At 34.8% G+C, this 14,283-nt stretch overlaps 1 protein-coding gene across 9 annotated transcripts in view; it reads left to right on the plus strand.

The window, feature by feature from the left end:
* Positions 1 to 14,283, plus strand: part of CCDC171 (coiled-coil domain containing 171) — a 167,732-nt gene that overhangs the window by 58,206 nt on the left and 95,243 nt on the right. For 8 of the 9 annotated variants that reach the window (XM_035310888.1, XM_035310892.1, XM_035310890.1 and 5 more), the window contains exons 10-14: positions 824 to 1,024; positions 2,973 to 3,140; positions 5,066 to 5,242; positions 10,231 to 10,732; positions 11,434 to 11,550. In XM_035310888.1, the coding sequence (XP_035166779.1) occupies positions 824 to 1,024; positions 2,973 to 3,140; positions 5,066 to 5,242; positions 10,231 to 10,732; positions 11,434 to 11,550 (1,165 nt within the window). The remainder of the gene's footprint in view (positions 1 to 823; positions 1,025 to 2,972; positions 3,141 to 5,065; positions 5,243 to 10,230; positions 10,733 to 11,433; positions 11,551 to 14,283) is intronic. The other variant, XM_035310894.1, reaches the window with a different exon arrangement.

The following is a 14,283-nucleotide window of genomic DNA, read 5'->3' on the forward strand; positions in this document are numbered from 1 at the left end:
AAACTAGGTCCAGCCTAGAAACATTTGTGCTTTAATATTGTAATATAAGAAGAAGAAAAGTCATTGTCCAATGAGTTGGAAGCATCTTTCCTATTAGATTTCCTGTATAAGCAGCTATGGTTGTATGAAAAAGAAACAATGCTTTCGTTTTGACCTTTAACAAACTTTAGCAGTTCTGGAAGTCCAGTGCTTGTAGGAAAGGTAAGCATGTGTATGCCAGCAATCTTCTGTCTTACAAGGGATAGTTTAATAAATTATTTGTTTATCTCGTGAGATTTGGTATTGGTAACATGATCTTTATGGCCATTTCTGATGATTAATTTCTTTTCATGGTCAAACCTCCAAAGGGAGTCCTCAAATTATTTTTGTTCCATGCACATAAAGAATATAGTGGTTCACAGTTGCTCTGTTGTCCACCAACCTGGCTATAATGGATCGAAGATTTACTTATGAAAATAATGTATCTTTTCACTGTCTCAAAGACCAATTCACTCTGTTGAGGATAATTTGCATTCATGACTTTTGAATTCTCGTTTGGGGAGACAAACTGGATTTTGAATTCAAAAAGAAAAGTCATTGCACCATGGAGTTTTTAACTTTCTGAGATGGATTTCTGATATTGTCTAGTTCTAAGCTGTGGAAAAGGACTATTGTCAATTTTAAGAATCCATTATTGGCAAGATGCAGTCAGATTAGCCTGGAGTCTTCTGAACACGTGGCAATGTGAATGTTTACTTCCTCAGATGCAGAGCTCTGGAGTAAGGTGACATTTTACACAATGAAGTTCATACCAACCTTTCTGTTCTGTGTCTCTGTTCTACAGGAAGCACAGGATAACCTGGCTGATGCCAATAAAGAGTTAAATCATCTGCATACTAAGTGTGCAGACAAAGAGACTTTAATAGGAGCTTTAAAAATGCAGCTACAGAATGTACAGCAGTACTGGGAGGAGGAGAAAGTACGTGCCACAGAATCTGAAAATGAAATCCAGAAGCTTACCAGGGCTTACCAGAAGGATATGGAGGTATTACCAGAGACAAGATGACTGTCAAAAAGAATCTTTATTTAATCTCTACTTTGTACATTTACATACATCAGACGGTTACCTTTAGACTTAACAGATTTATCCCCAAAATATGATTTTAAGATATGTATTTTAAAAAATGTATTTAATATCTACAAGATCTCAGGATATATTGTTTCTGCTTCCATCTGCATTGGAACTAATATCTTAACTCTTCCAGTATTTTGAGTTTTTGAACAACTGAAATTATTTAAACAGATATGCTCAATGAACATTTTTTCTTTCTTTTAAACTGAAAGTTAACAGGAATTTTCTACAGTTGGAACCTACAACAGTATCATCTTCACATGTTGTTAATTACTGATTCACATAGCCATTGATAGATAGCAAATGTGGAATTGAGGCAATTTTGCATGACTGACAAAAAAAAAATAAAAATTCTGATTTGTGACCTTTTAGCTCATTGTGGTGTGCTGTAAGTGGGAATTGCTTCAGAAAAATCTTATCTCAGAACTGTTCTCTCTCTCTCCTTGTATTTGTTTACAAATGTTAATTTTGTTGGTTTATTATTTCACCCCAGTAAAGTAGCTCTTTATTAGCAATAGCAATGATTTTCTTTATCATTGTTGTTGTGCATATTGAGCTCATTACTTCCACAAATTTAAATTTGGATGCCAACTGAGTAAAAAGGGAACATTCTTTCCACCTCTCTAGCAGTCTGGTATTTAAATAGTGTCCACATGAAGCAGCTGGAATTGTTATGCACACATCAGATAATGATTAAAGTGAAGGAAACTAGAAGCCTGGTTATATTGTAAAGTCAGCATGTCTACAGCACTGTGGTTGCGTTCAACATGTGTGAAGTGATTTGGGGTCTTGGGATCCCTTATTTTCATGCCAAATGGATAATTATCATCCTTGGTTTATCACAGCTCAAGCAAAAATGCTATGATGGTGGCACACTGCATTTTCCTTGGGGAAATAGAAGATCTGCCAAAAATGAAGTTAAAATAAACTGAACTACTTTTTTTTTTATTATTATTTTTTTTAAGAAGTTAAAATACCATTAAATGATTGTGAGAAAATGCACCTTAGTGCAATGGAAAGGTCTCAGGAAGACCATAGTTCCTTAACTTAGTCATCCACAATTTCTTGATTTAAAGCTTCACAGGGGCCCCTGGCAAACAGTGGGAACCTTTCCACTGGTTTATTGACTTTGAATAAAGGCTCCGTTTCTGGCGGTTATTGAGGTACAGCTTTCTATTGTTTTCTTAATGAAAGCTACTAAGTTGCTGTACTCGAAGGATGAAGTCTGGAATTTCCTTTGCATGCTATTGATTGCATGCTAAAGATTATGTACAATTTGCATCAATTTATTATACCACTGACTAAAGTCACTTTAAATGAATGAGATGTGGTTTGTGAAATTCAGCTGATGAAGCCATAAGCCTGTTTTGTCTAGCTATCTGGTTATACATATTCCATGCTAAAGAAATTTTTGAAGGAATTGAAGTGTCAGTTGTTTGAACAGTGGTTTGTGCTGCTAAGCCTGTCACGCTCTTTTCTGTGTGCTGTGCAGATACTGGAGGTGGGTACAGTTTGAATGTACCTGAAAGTGTTAACATGAATGATTAAATTGCATTTACTAATAGCACTTAAAATTGCATCTCTATTAGGTGGTGGTTATGAGCATTGCAGGATCAGACTTTCTGTATGTATATGCTGTGTATAACCAGACAAGGTTTGTAAAAATTTTATTCTTACTCTGGCTTTAATATAGTTGACTGCAAATATTAGAAGTATCGCTTTTCAAAAGATTGACAATGAGCTTGGTGATTTTTTTTTTTTCCTCCCTAGTTGTGTGCAGCTCATATTACTGCAAGTGTGATGCACCTAGTAGGATTCTAACACTGTTCACATATAACAGTTACATTTTCTTTTGTCTCAGGAGAAGCTAACCTTCCTCCATGGCTTGTACCAGCGGTTGGTAGCTGGCTGTGTGCTTATAAAACAACCAGAAGGCATCCTAGATAGATTCTCTTGGTCTGAGCTTTGTGCAGTCTTGCAGGAGAATGTTGATGCCCTGATCTTAGACCTCAACAGGGCTAATGAGAAGGTAAGTGTCCTTAGGCACCAGCTACCTCTATTAAATTCAGTGACATTTGTCTACATCACAGTATCATTAAAAAGGACTGACATTCATCTTATTTCAAAAAGAATTTGGACGTTAATAATTCAATACCATTAATTATGGCTTGTCTACAACTCAGTTTGATGCCATTGCTGTGGGCATGTAAATGTGACTGAAGTCTGTATGAAGTCTCTAAGCTCTGCTTTCTGTGCAGGACATGCTAATAGTACTAGCCAATATTAGCCACAGGGACCTAATTAAAAGAAAATAAATTAATCTTACTGATGAAGCAATTCAAAGAACTTAGTCATTTACACTAATAAAGCGAGTCTTTATTTTAGCATAAAACAGAAACAAAATGCACTTGCTTCAGGAACATCATCTTTAAATTATGTGTTTAAGATTCAGATACAGTATTTGAAAAAAATGTCAATGTATTTTTTGTTTAATTATGATTTCTTGATTATAATATTTGTATTCAGAAATACAATAGAAAATAGTTATTTTTATAAATCATGTCAACATATTTTAATATACGTTCCAGGGAGAAACTGTACTTTTCTGAGTGATCTTAATGTTAATAAGCTTCCATGGCCCTTCTCCCCAGAAATCCCTGCATTTTTAGGAGGAAGAGACTGAGACTGGTTCCGCTGACTAACATATACCACTCTTTAATTTCATTCAGTTCATGTTCTGACTCCATTGATCGGGTCAGTCCTATGCTGACATGGGCTACTAGAATGATTCCAGATCTTGGCTGCCTTGACGTTTTGTTATTGAGCCTAGGAAGGGAAAAACTCTTTCAGAACTTTTTCATCTGCTGGAATTGTAACCACTTTTCTGGCTCATGTAAGGGACAGGGCTATTTACAGTGAATCATTTTGATTCCTTCCATCATTTAGTAAAAAATCTCAGCAGTCAATCAAAATTGCTAAAGAGGGATAGTTTAGAATAAATTCTGGATTAGACAGAAAGACAACATTTCTATTTTCATTTCAGTGTAGAAGAGGAAGGAGAATGGAAGGGAGGAGATGGGATTGAACATTGTTGGCAGTGTTTTTGTGTGCATGTGCACAAAACTCTTTCTTACAGTTTAATTTAGTATGGTTATTGAGGTTGATTGTGAGGTTTCTAGGGCTCTGGGCATGTACTTACCAGCATTTCACAGATTTGGGGCAGTGTTGTTACCTGTGGTGTACCCACTTCTTGAAAACAAAGTTTTTCTCCCGTGTTTTGATGTTATGTATTTGGAAGGTATATTGCTGATACTCTTTCACAACAAAGTGCATGCACATGTATTTAGAAATTGTTGCTAGCTTAATTCATTCCTCCATTTGGTTTGCATGGGAGCTGCAAAGTTAAATCACAGAGTGAATCACTTCATGTTCGTTGAAATCGCATTATAAACTGATGAGCTTATTTTGAGACAAACATTCTGTACACTAAAGCTTCTTACAATTGTTTTCATAATAAGATGTGTAATATCTTGGCTTTCCAATCAAACAAAACATAAAATTAAGGACTGTTTTTTCATCATTACTTTAAGGCCTTGCAGACTGCTAGAGGACTGGTATACTTGGATTACTAATTTAGCAGTGTAAGATCTAATGTGCTTCTTTCAAAATGCGTAAGGGATGTCTAGTTAAGGTTCAGAAGGCAACAGTTATATTCATGGGGGTATAGGGATGAACAAACTGAAAATAGAGAAAAGCTATTATTCCCACAGGTCTTGCAAGATTCAAGAAAACAATCTGTCATTAAAGGCTTTTTACTTTTATTAAATAAGTTGAAGAAATTGAAATTTAGATTTTATGCTGGGCAAGATTCTGTAATTAAATTAATACATACAGTTAAAGTCCAAAAGTGTATCGAGAGATTAAAAAAATTCTTTTTAAATGCTTGTCATGCAGATATCTCACCTAGAATATGTTTATAAGAACAAGTATTATGCTATGAAGGAGCTTCAGCAACACCAGGAAGAAGCTTTTAGCAGAATGGCCAAACAGGAAAGCTGTTGGCGGAAACAAAAAAAGTATCTGGAACAGCAGTACTCAGGTCTCCTTTGGGAAGTTCATGCAAGGGCACAGGTATGGTGCTTTGAATTTCTTTTCCTTGTGAATATTTAATGGACTACTTCAGTAGTTTGAACTCCTAACCAATTTCACGTTATCTGGGAATTATACACAGAATCACAGAATGGTTGAGGTTGGAAGGGACCTTTACTATCTCTTTAAAATAAAATTTAAAAAAACACCACTACTAAAATAACTGCTAGTATTGAATTCACTTAGGATAGGAAACAAGTGACTACCTGTTAAAATGTTCCAGAAATTAAGTACTTAAGGTTGTCCAGAAGTTGCTAATATATATATAGAGAGAGAGAGAGAGAGAAAGAATGCTAAAACTTTAAGATTGAAATCACTTATTTAGGAATTATGTAGTTCAGCAGTTAGTTTTTAGTGTCATGCTTTGCAAAGGCTTTGTAGAATAACAGCAGTTTGGTGTCATCTAGGGATGAATTTAGGTGTATTTGTTCAGACCCTGAGAACTAATTAGCAGTTACAGTGGTAGATTTCAGCAGTGTTAAAGGACTTTATATACAAATACTTTGGTGAGCAATGGTTCAAAAGTGTAAAGCTGTCATCAGTCATTTATGAAGTATTCTTCAGGCAAAGCAGTTTATTGTGATTTTTTGGAAATGGGCCAAAAAACGTTTAATGTTTTTTGTTAAATGTTTTGTTAAACGTTTAAACGTTTTCTGCTCAATATTTACAGTTCACATTGGATGTCAGCAACAGTAAAAACATCCCCGTGAGTGCCCATAACGGGCATCCAGACTCATAGTGACTTCCGCATGCTGTACTTTCATGTTATGAGATCATTATCAACAAAAAGAATGGTGAAATAAGGAAGATTAATTTTGAAATTGACCTTTCATTTTAAAAAGAAGTACTGGGGTTATGCAGTTTAGATTTCTATCTGCTCTGGATACTGTGTGAAACAAAGGTCTGTGTAATCTCTTTCAGACTGTAATGTGTTGTGGAGAATTTGTTCTGTGTAGTACTATACTATGCTTTGGGACGGTGCTGAACATGCCATTCTTCTCAACTGTAGCCAGCACGTGCATGCACTGAAAATATCTGTCTCTTGCAGGCTGTGCATTAGGCATGTCTTCTGAAAGAGACTTTTTACATCAATGTGCTGTAAAAGACTACTAGGTTTCTAATTTAGAAATATCTGGACATGTTTTCTGAAACAAGTTATGTAGGATTACAAGCTGATAGCGGTAGAAACTAGGCAGTGCAGCATCTGTATACACTTTGAACTTCAAACAGGAGTTCATTCAACAAAACCTGGTCTTATCTTTGTACTTTCTCATGTTCCAGTTTGTCTGCCTTAGCATTTAGTGTCAGTCTTGGAAGAAGACAGTCTCATTTCCTCTGGATTTCTACCTTATGACTGACATTGAACCTACAAATACCAGATGAAACTTTTACCTTTTTGAGGTCCATAAGCTCCATGGATGTCTGCTATTAGGGCTGCTCTAATCCTGACTGCTTGTTTCTCATTAGACTTGATTGTCTTTTCCATAGTGCATTTTGGGTCTGTTGGCCATATTAATCTGCAGACTCACTGCTGTGATGGATCAGAGCTATGCAGACAAACTGATGTTGTAGCCTTGTTTCCATAGGAAACATATGTGAAGGCAAAGAGAAGGCTTTCAGTTCAAGCATGTCTTAGATCTGTGCTGATGATTTTATCACGTTAACTGAACTCTAACTGCACAGCAATACAAGTAACGGATTGTGGAGATTGGTATTTTGGTTTCTTAGGAGTGAAGTGGAGAAACAGGGCATTTCTGAATGATTTCCATATTATTAAAATGTGACATTGCAATATAGAGGTTTTAGTAGCAATGACAACTGCCACTGCTTTTGTCCCCAGCTAGTAGTGTTCAGGGTCCCTGACTCCAAGATAGGATCTATGGATATTAACAGATTCTACTTCACAGCTGTTATTGTTTATCAGGTGGACAATGTAACTGGAAAGCAGTTTTTCTCTGGGGCAGAAATTCCCACAGTGGCCTTATTGCAGACCAGCAATAAACAAGCCTCTCTATAGATACCACTTTTCTTTGTTCCTAGTCTCTATATATGGTCAACAGGCCTGAAAATGAATATCCTTTTTCCTTGCCTTTTGTAGCAGAAGCAGCATAGTCCCCTTGATTTTATAGTGTACCATTCTGTTACAGTGCCTGTTCCTTAGACTCACACAAATTATTTATTTTGTCTGTACAGAGTCTCATAGGAAAAGTCCTCTGAATTTTAACTATGAGGTGTTGTTTGCTTATTATGTAGACGTTATTAATCTGTCCCCATCTTTGTGGCAACCACTTAAAATAGTAGTGTTTTGTTCTGCAAATACATGTTGTGAGAGAAAAATCCTGTAACTACTTTTAAATTATTATTTTCAACAGAAAAATAAAAGGTTTCGGAAATAGAAAAAAATGCTTGAGGGGCTTTTCTTTTATTTGCCTTTTTCGTGTGTGTGTAAAAAGCTTTGCTTTTACTTCAAGGTGGGTAAACTACCTAACGACTGTGGTTATGTTGCAATTGTATCAAAAATGTTGTTTTAACACAGAAAATAAACCAACTGAAATACAGGAAAACTTTTTGAAGTCAGCATTGTTATATTTCTAGCTTCCAGTTCTGTTTTCTTGCCAAAATAAAGTGTAAGAAGTAGGATAAAATTGTGTTGCTAGTAACATCCATTCTTTTGTCAAGGATTGTTGGAATCTACCAAGTTCAGTAGCCCAGTGAGGAATTTCTCAAAACTCAAGCACCCAAAGAAGTTGATCTGCCAACATTTAGGAGAAGAATTCTCTCCCTTTCAAAATTGTGCTTTTAAGCTTTGAAGAAAACACTAGAAATAATGAAGAGAAATACAGAAATGATAGTCAGCCCCTAAAAATAAGAGGGTGCATTTTCTTACAATTTAGTTTTTAATTTCTGTAATCACTGTCTTGTTCACTTCTGTATATTCCCATATAGCCTGAAACATTTAAACACTAAGGTGCTTCTTTTTTGTAAGCTTTAATTAGCCAGAGTATTGTTAGTATTGCTGCCCAACAACCCTGCAGGGATCATACTTTAGGTTTGTTTACTCAGATATTGGCCTTTCACCCGTAATGGCCAGAAACCATAAGTTGTTTTCTAAATTCAGCTTACCTTTTCAGTTCCTTCCAGTCATGCTATCAGTTTTTCTTCCTTTTTTTTTTTTTTTTTTTTCTGTAAAAATGAAGCATGCTAAATAATGCAGTAGCTCTGAAAGTATTTGTACTTGTGCATATGTAATTTTAGAGCAGTTAAGTGACATATGAGGCCTGTAAATTGCATTTTATAATTAAGTAGTTTAGTTACCTACTATATTTCTTTATCACTGGAAGTATTTTACTAACACACATAACCTGGTTATATGCAAAACACTGTAGTATGTTTTTCTCTCAACATCAATATTGTCAAACCATCTGTAAAGTATACCTGCTGGTATTTTATTTCTTTGTTTTAAAGAGCAATGTGTATAACTTTGGTCATGAGAGAGCTGTTATTCTGTTTGTCTTCCTAGTCCAGTTGAAATGCTTTCTCTTTCCAAAAATAATTAAATATTTATTTGGTCAAAGACATTGTGAGCTGACATGGGCTACCTTTTTACAGAAGTACAGAATCTTTTTATTTCCTTTCTAGGGATAGTTTATGTATTTTTCCCCTTTTTGTGTTTATTGGGTGAAGGAGGAAGAAGTCAGGATGCCCCCATCCCCATTTGCTTAGGTCCAGTACCAAAGTTGATACACGGGAACGTGACTGGTAAATGTCACTTTACTTCTCTATTGTCCACTACCAACAGGAATAACCTCTGTCCCATTTCTGACAAAACTGCTTAGAGCTCTAAGAGGGACAGCTGAGACTTGATGTAATCATCTCTTTAATTTGTCATACTGATGTAGCATTACACTTGCTCTACCTTTATGTGTTCGTGTATTGTAACAGGAGCATAAAAGTTTAACTTTAGCTCATGGGATTTTTATGAAGTGTCTAAAAATTTTTACCTCCATGTACCACTGAATCCTGTTAAACACAGTATCAAGTGGCTCAGTGACAGAGGACTCTCACGTGTCATGAAGCTAGTCTAAGCACCTGAGGCCATGGCATATTGCCTTGATTCTGGTATAAGAACACGCCTGTCATCAGTAGCACCTAATCTGCATGGTATAACCATAGTCCTTGTATTCCCTAGCTTTTTAGAGTCTTCATTAAGCTATTTGGGTTTACTGTTTCAAACATCCCTCTTTCCCTCTTTTAGGGCTTAGAGAAGGGAGAAAAAAAAACACAACAGTTATGCAAGTTGAAAAAATCTGTGATGGCTGTAGTCAACATAAAAATATATGAATTACGCCATTCTCTTCAAAACTCTGTTCTGTATGAGACCTAATTAATCTGTGAATATATAAGTAGGGGGTTGATTACAAAGTAATTAAGAGATCACCTTTAATTCCCCTTTCCCAGCTGCTGCCAATCTGTCTAGTTTTATCTTCCAGAGTTTTCCTTGTTTTTTTTTTTTTTTTTTTTTTTTCCTATCTCTTACAGTAAATTTCTTTTCTGCTCTGAACAATATTTTTTTCTGAAATTAGAGCATGTAGTTGCTTATTATTAAGTGAACTCATGAAACTGTATTGTGGATAGCCAGGTGCTGTTGAACCCTCTGTGTTCTACTGTTGCAGAAGTGGATTAGCTTCAGAAATCTAAAGTTTGTAGCTGAAGATTGCGCAAATTTTCAGCATGTCATTGGTTAGTTTTTACATGTATCTGGTACTGTAACTTTTTGCTAAGAGACATGCTTTGACAATCATGACTGATAATTTTTGTTCCTTCAATTTGTTATAATTCCATCCATCTAAACAAACAAACAAACAAACAACAAAACCCAACTTTTTTAGGTAAAATGATTTTAATTTTTTTTAAATTTAAATAATAACTTTCAGTTAATGTTTCTTCTCCCCCTGCTGCTATTATCCCAGGAATACGAAGACACAGCAGAGAAAAACAAGGAAGCAATCTATGTCCTTGAAAAAAGATGGGAGAAGTTGGCCCTTGAAAATATTTATGTGAAAAATACATTAACACAGATTCAGAAGGAACATTCATCTCTCCTGGCAGCATGTGCACTATTGGCAGGTGCCCTGTATCCTCTCTATGGCCGATCATGTGCTCTGTCTACACAAAGACACCTTCTCCAGGATCAGGTCAACATCTATGAATTAGTTAACCAGGAGATTAGGATTCTAGTTCATGCTCTCTCTAGTGTAGAGGAAAAGAAGCAAGAATCTAAAATGAAGAAAAGAAAATTCAAAGGCATGATACGTGTGTTCCGAAGAGGTGTGATTGCAGTTCTGGCAGCCAACAGGCTTAGAGTTTTATCTCAGTCTTCTAGTTCTCTGTTCTCCTGGATAAATGGTTTCAAAGAAGGCATCGGAATTCTAGTTTGTGTAGGGGACTCCAAAAGCAAGCGTAATCCGTCAAGTAAGCTAATTGTTTTCTTGTTTTATAAGTGTTATGTCAAATTAAATGGTTAGTGAATAACAGATGTTAATAATAAAGTGGAAAGACTAATGTAATGACATCGTGACAAATGTCATTTCTGGATTTGAGGTTTCTAGATTTCCTGACAAATGTAATTTCCCATAAAATGAACGACTTAGTCTGTTTAGCTTTTCTTAACTTTTCTTTCAGTGCTTCACATGTGAATTCATACTATTTGGTATCCCTGAAATTTGTGTTAACGTGTTACAGAATTAAGCGCTATCATATCTTTTGTGTCTTATCTTTTTCTAAAAAGATAATTCCCCTTCTTTTATTAATCACTTTTATTATTTTTTCATACTAAAAATGCAAAAAGATTGCATTTTGATTCAGATAAAATATTAGTATAGGATGTCTACATTTTTCTTTTAAGTATTATTTAGTCTTTCTGTTCCTTTCTTTTACCAGATGCCTTCTCCCTACAGGATCAAATGGTATCAAAAATGTTTTGCAAAGACAAAGATCCATTTACTTTTCTGTTTTACTAGTTGTTGAAGAGTACTTAATGTAGTCTAAAATGTTCTGAAAGAAGAATTGGTTTGAAAGTTATATACTTAGTTTGGTCAATTTCTGAAAGAGCTGAAGATTGTGCCTTACTTGTGTCACTTGTTTTTATTGCTAGTTCCAATTTTCTTTCACAGGACACAAACAGGAACAAATTGATTGTGTTGAAGCACTCAGCTGGTTTACTAGTTCTAAGCTCCTTGCGGCAATAATCAGTTCTGTCACAGAATTACAGGATGTTGTTAACAAAACAGGTAAATTTAGAAATATTGTAGTAGAAGAAAAAAAAAAAGCATAAACTATGATGTTTACATGATTGCTATTTTTATACTATTTTGATACTATTCTTTATCAAATTCTTGGAGAACTGCCTTGGTAGAACATACCAATTTTCTTTAATTGGTGATACGATACATTTATCATTTCAGCACACGGAGTCATGGAAATAGAAGGCTCAAAAATGTTTCTAGAAATCATCTGAACTGCTTTGTTGTGAGTTAGAAAAACTGTTTCTATACCATGCCAATAGATTCATGGTTAACTTGTTCTTAAAAACGTCCAATGAAGTAATATTTAAAAAATTCCTAGCTATCTTGTTCCACCGTTCTGAAATATTTTAATGAAGATCAAACTAATTTTTTTATAAAGTCTATTACTGTCTTAAGTAAGGCCCTAAAGCTGACACAGTTAATCTGGGTTTTTACTACTGCTGAATGAATGAATGTAATTTCTGCCTTTTATATGATATGAATCTAGAATTCCAGATATAAATCTATAATTTCTAGTATTACAGGCATCTGGAAAAAAAAATGAGTTTTTCATCTATTTTAGTTGCTATCTTGTGGTTTCTGACAGAGAAAGAAAATGCTCTCAATTATGACACATTATAGCAGTCTTAATTTTAGGTACCTGTTGTGTTCTCTCTTTAAGTAGATCCTTAATGAGCCTTTTGTCTAGATTACCTAATTTTCTCAGTCTCTCCTCACATAAGTATTATTAATGTTATGTTATATATGCCTATAGAAAATTTTAATGCCAGTTCCTGGATAAGTCACCTCTTGATTCCCGGCTATTAACTGTCTTCTTTAATTTCTTAGTAATAAGGACTGATATAAGATCTCGCTTGTTCCTTCTATGTTGCTGTTATCCTCAGTATTTCATTGGTACCTTGTGATTTCCAAGTTCTAAGAATTCTGTCATCGAATAAAGGATATTAAAAGAAATGAAGGATAATTTATAAGAGTAAATGGAAGTAGCAGGACAGAGAGAATGTGATACAGCTTACAGACCACAAATAATAACTGAGACCAGAGGTTAGCCATTAAATCAAAAGCAAGTGTTTTGTTTGAATTTCAGGTGCCCTCTTGGCTCACCCTGTTTTCAGCAATTTAAATTTGTATCCATATGAAACAAAGTTTCTACTGAGTTTCAGGCCATTCATAGGGTTTATACTGCAAGTGTTCATGTGTAGAGAGTACTGAATAAGAACAGCAAATTGAAATGGAATCAAAGATAAACTCTACAGCAGCATCAACATGTTGAAGTGCCAAGTCAGAGTACCCTAAACATGATATTTTGCCTGTGTTGAAGTAGATGAGAATTCTGTTAGACTCTATTTATGTGATACCTCTGTACCCAGCACAGTTTTGATGTTTAGAGTTAGCAAGAACCATGCTGAGAATGTTATAATCATAGTCAGTTTGGCGATTTTTTTTTTTAGGTCATCTCTATTTAAGTTGTATTTTTACAGAACCTCAAGATCTTACTGTACATGTATTACTTGGGATTCTGTTGCTCATGAGATCAAAAGTCTCCAAATAACCTTTGGTTCAAAAAAATACTCATAAGTAATTTAAAGTTGGAAATTAAACTTCCAGAAGTACCAAAGTGATAAGGCTGTGAATATATTTGAAAGAAAGGCTTGCATACTTGGGAAGCCCTTTTATGTTTTGTAAGTCATATTTCAAGTAAGATTTCAACCTGCAAACTGACATAAGTGATTATTAAAAGTTATTGAATGTAAATAGGCAATCTGAGAGGCATCTTCTCTCCTCATGTCTTAAAATTACAGCAGTTCTAGATGAGACTACACGTAACGAGAGAGTAGGCACAAGAAGGTGCTGTGTGGATCTACAGCATGGAATGGTTCAGTGTCTTGAAAGGAGTTTTAAAGATGGCCACGTTCTGAGGAGGTGTTTGAGGAAGTTCAAAGAAACCAAATCCGTATCACTCAGAACCGGAACTTTTGGACTTGTGCACTCTGTTGTTTTGAGGCTCATTTCTTGAAGTTTAAATTTTAAAAAGTGATTTTGGTTTAACAATCATGATCATTTCCCTTCACATTGTGTGGTAGTTTGGTTCTCATTCTAGCATGTTTTGGAACTGTCTCTTAGCTTCAATTTCAATAGAAGTTTGTTAGTGTTTTTTGTTTGTTTGTAAGGTTATGTTTGTAGGTTTGTTTGAACAGTATCTGTACTGCAGTAAATCAGAAAAAGTACAAATCACGGTTTTTGAATACAAGTATCATCAACTGTAACATACACAAAGGTTTTGAAGCATGAATGTTTTAGTCTAGTGTAGTACTGCTGAGTACATCCTGCTGACAGTTCTGTTTCACCAAAACAAATTAAAAGAGAATTTTCTTCACCTGTCAGGGAATGAAGATTTGTTTTTTTTTTTTTTTCTTAATTTGCTTGATGTAAGAATTAAATTAGTGTTAATCCTGTGTTACAAACATCATAATATCCAAAACTGAATGCTTTTATTGTATTCGATACTTTGTGGGCATGTACTTAAAATGCTTATGGTTAAATCCTGTATTTTCTTCCCAATGATTATAGGTACAATTCCTTGTGGAATTGCATTATATTCTTATTTTGTCTTTCAAAACAGTAACTTGCATCAACGTATTTCTGCAAGTTTACTCTAAATCACTCTTGATTGAAAATTAAAGAGATGAGGCTTTTTTTTTTTTTTTTTTTTTTTTT

This window comes from Oxyura jamaicensis, chromosome Z, assembly GCF_011077185.1.
Source record: "Oxyura jamaicensis isolate SHBP4307 breed ruddy duck chromosome Z, BPBGC_Ojam_1.0, whole genome shotgun sequence".
Lineage (NCBI taxonomy): Eukaryota > Metazoa > Chordata > Aves > Anseriformes > Anatidae > Oxyura > Oxyura jamaicensis.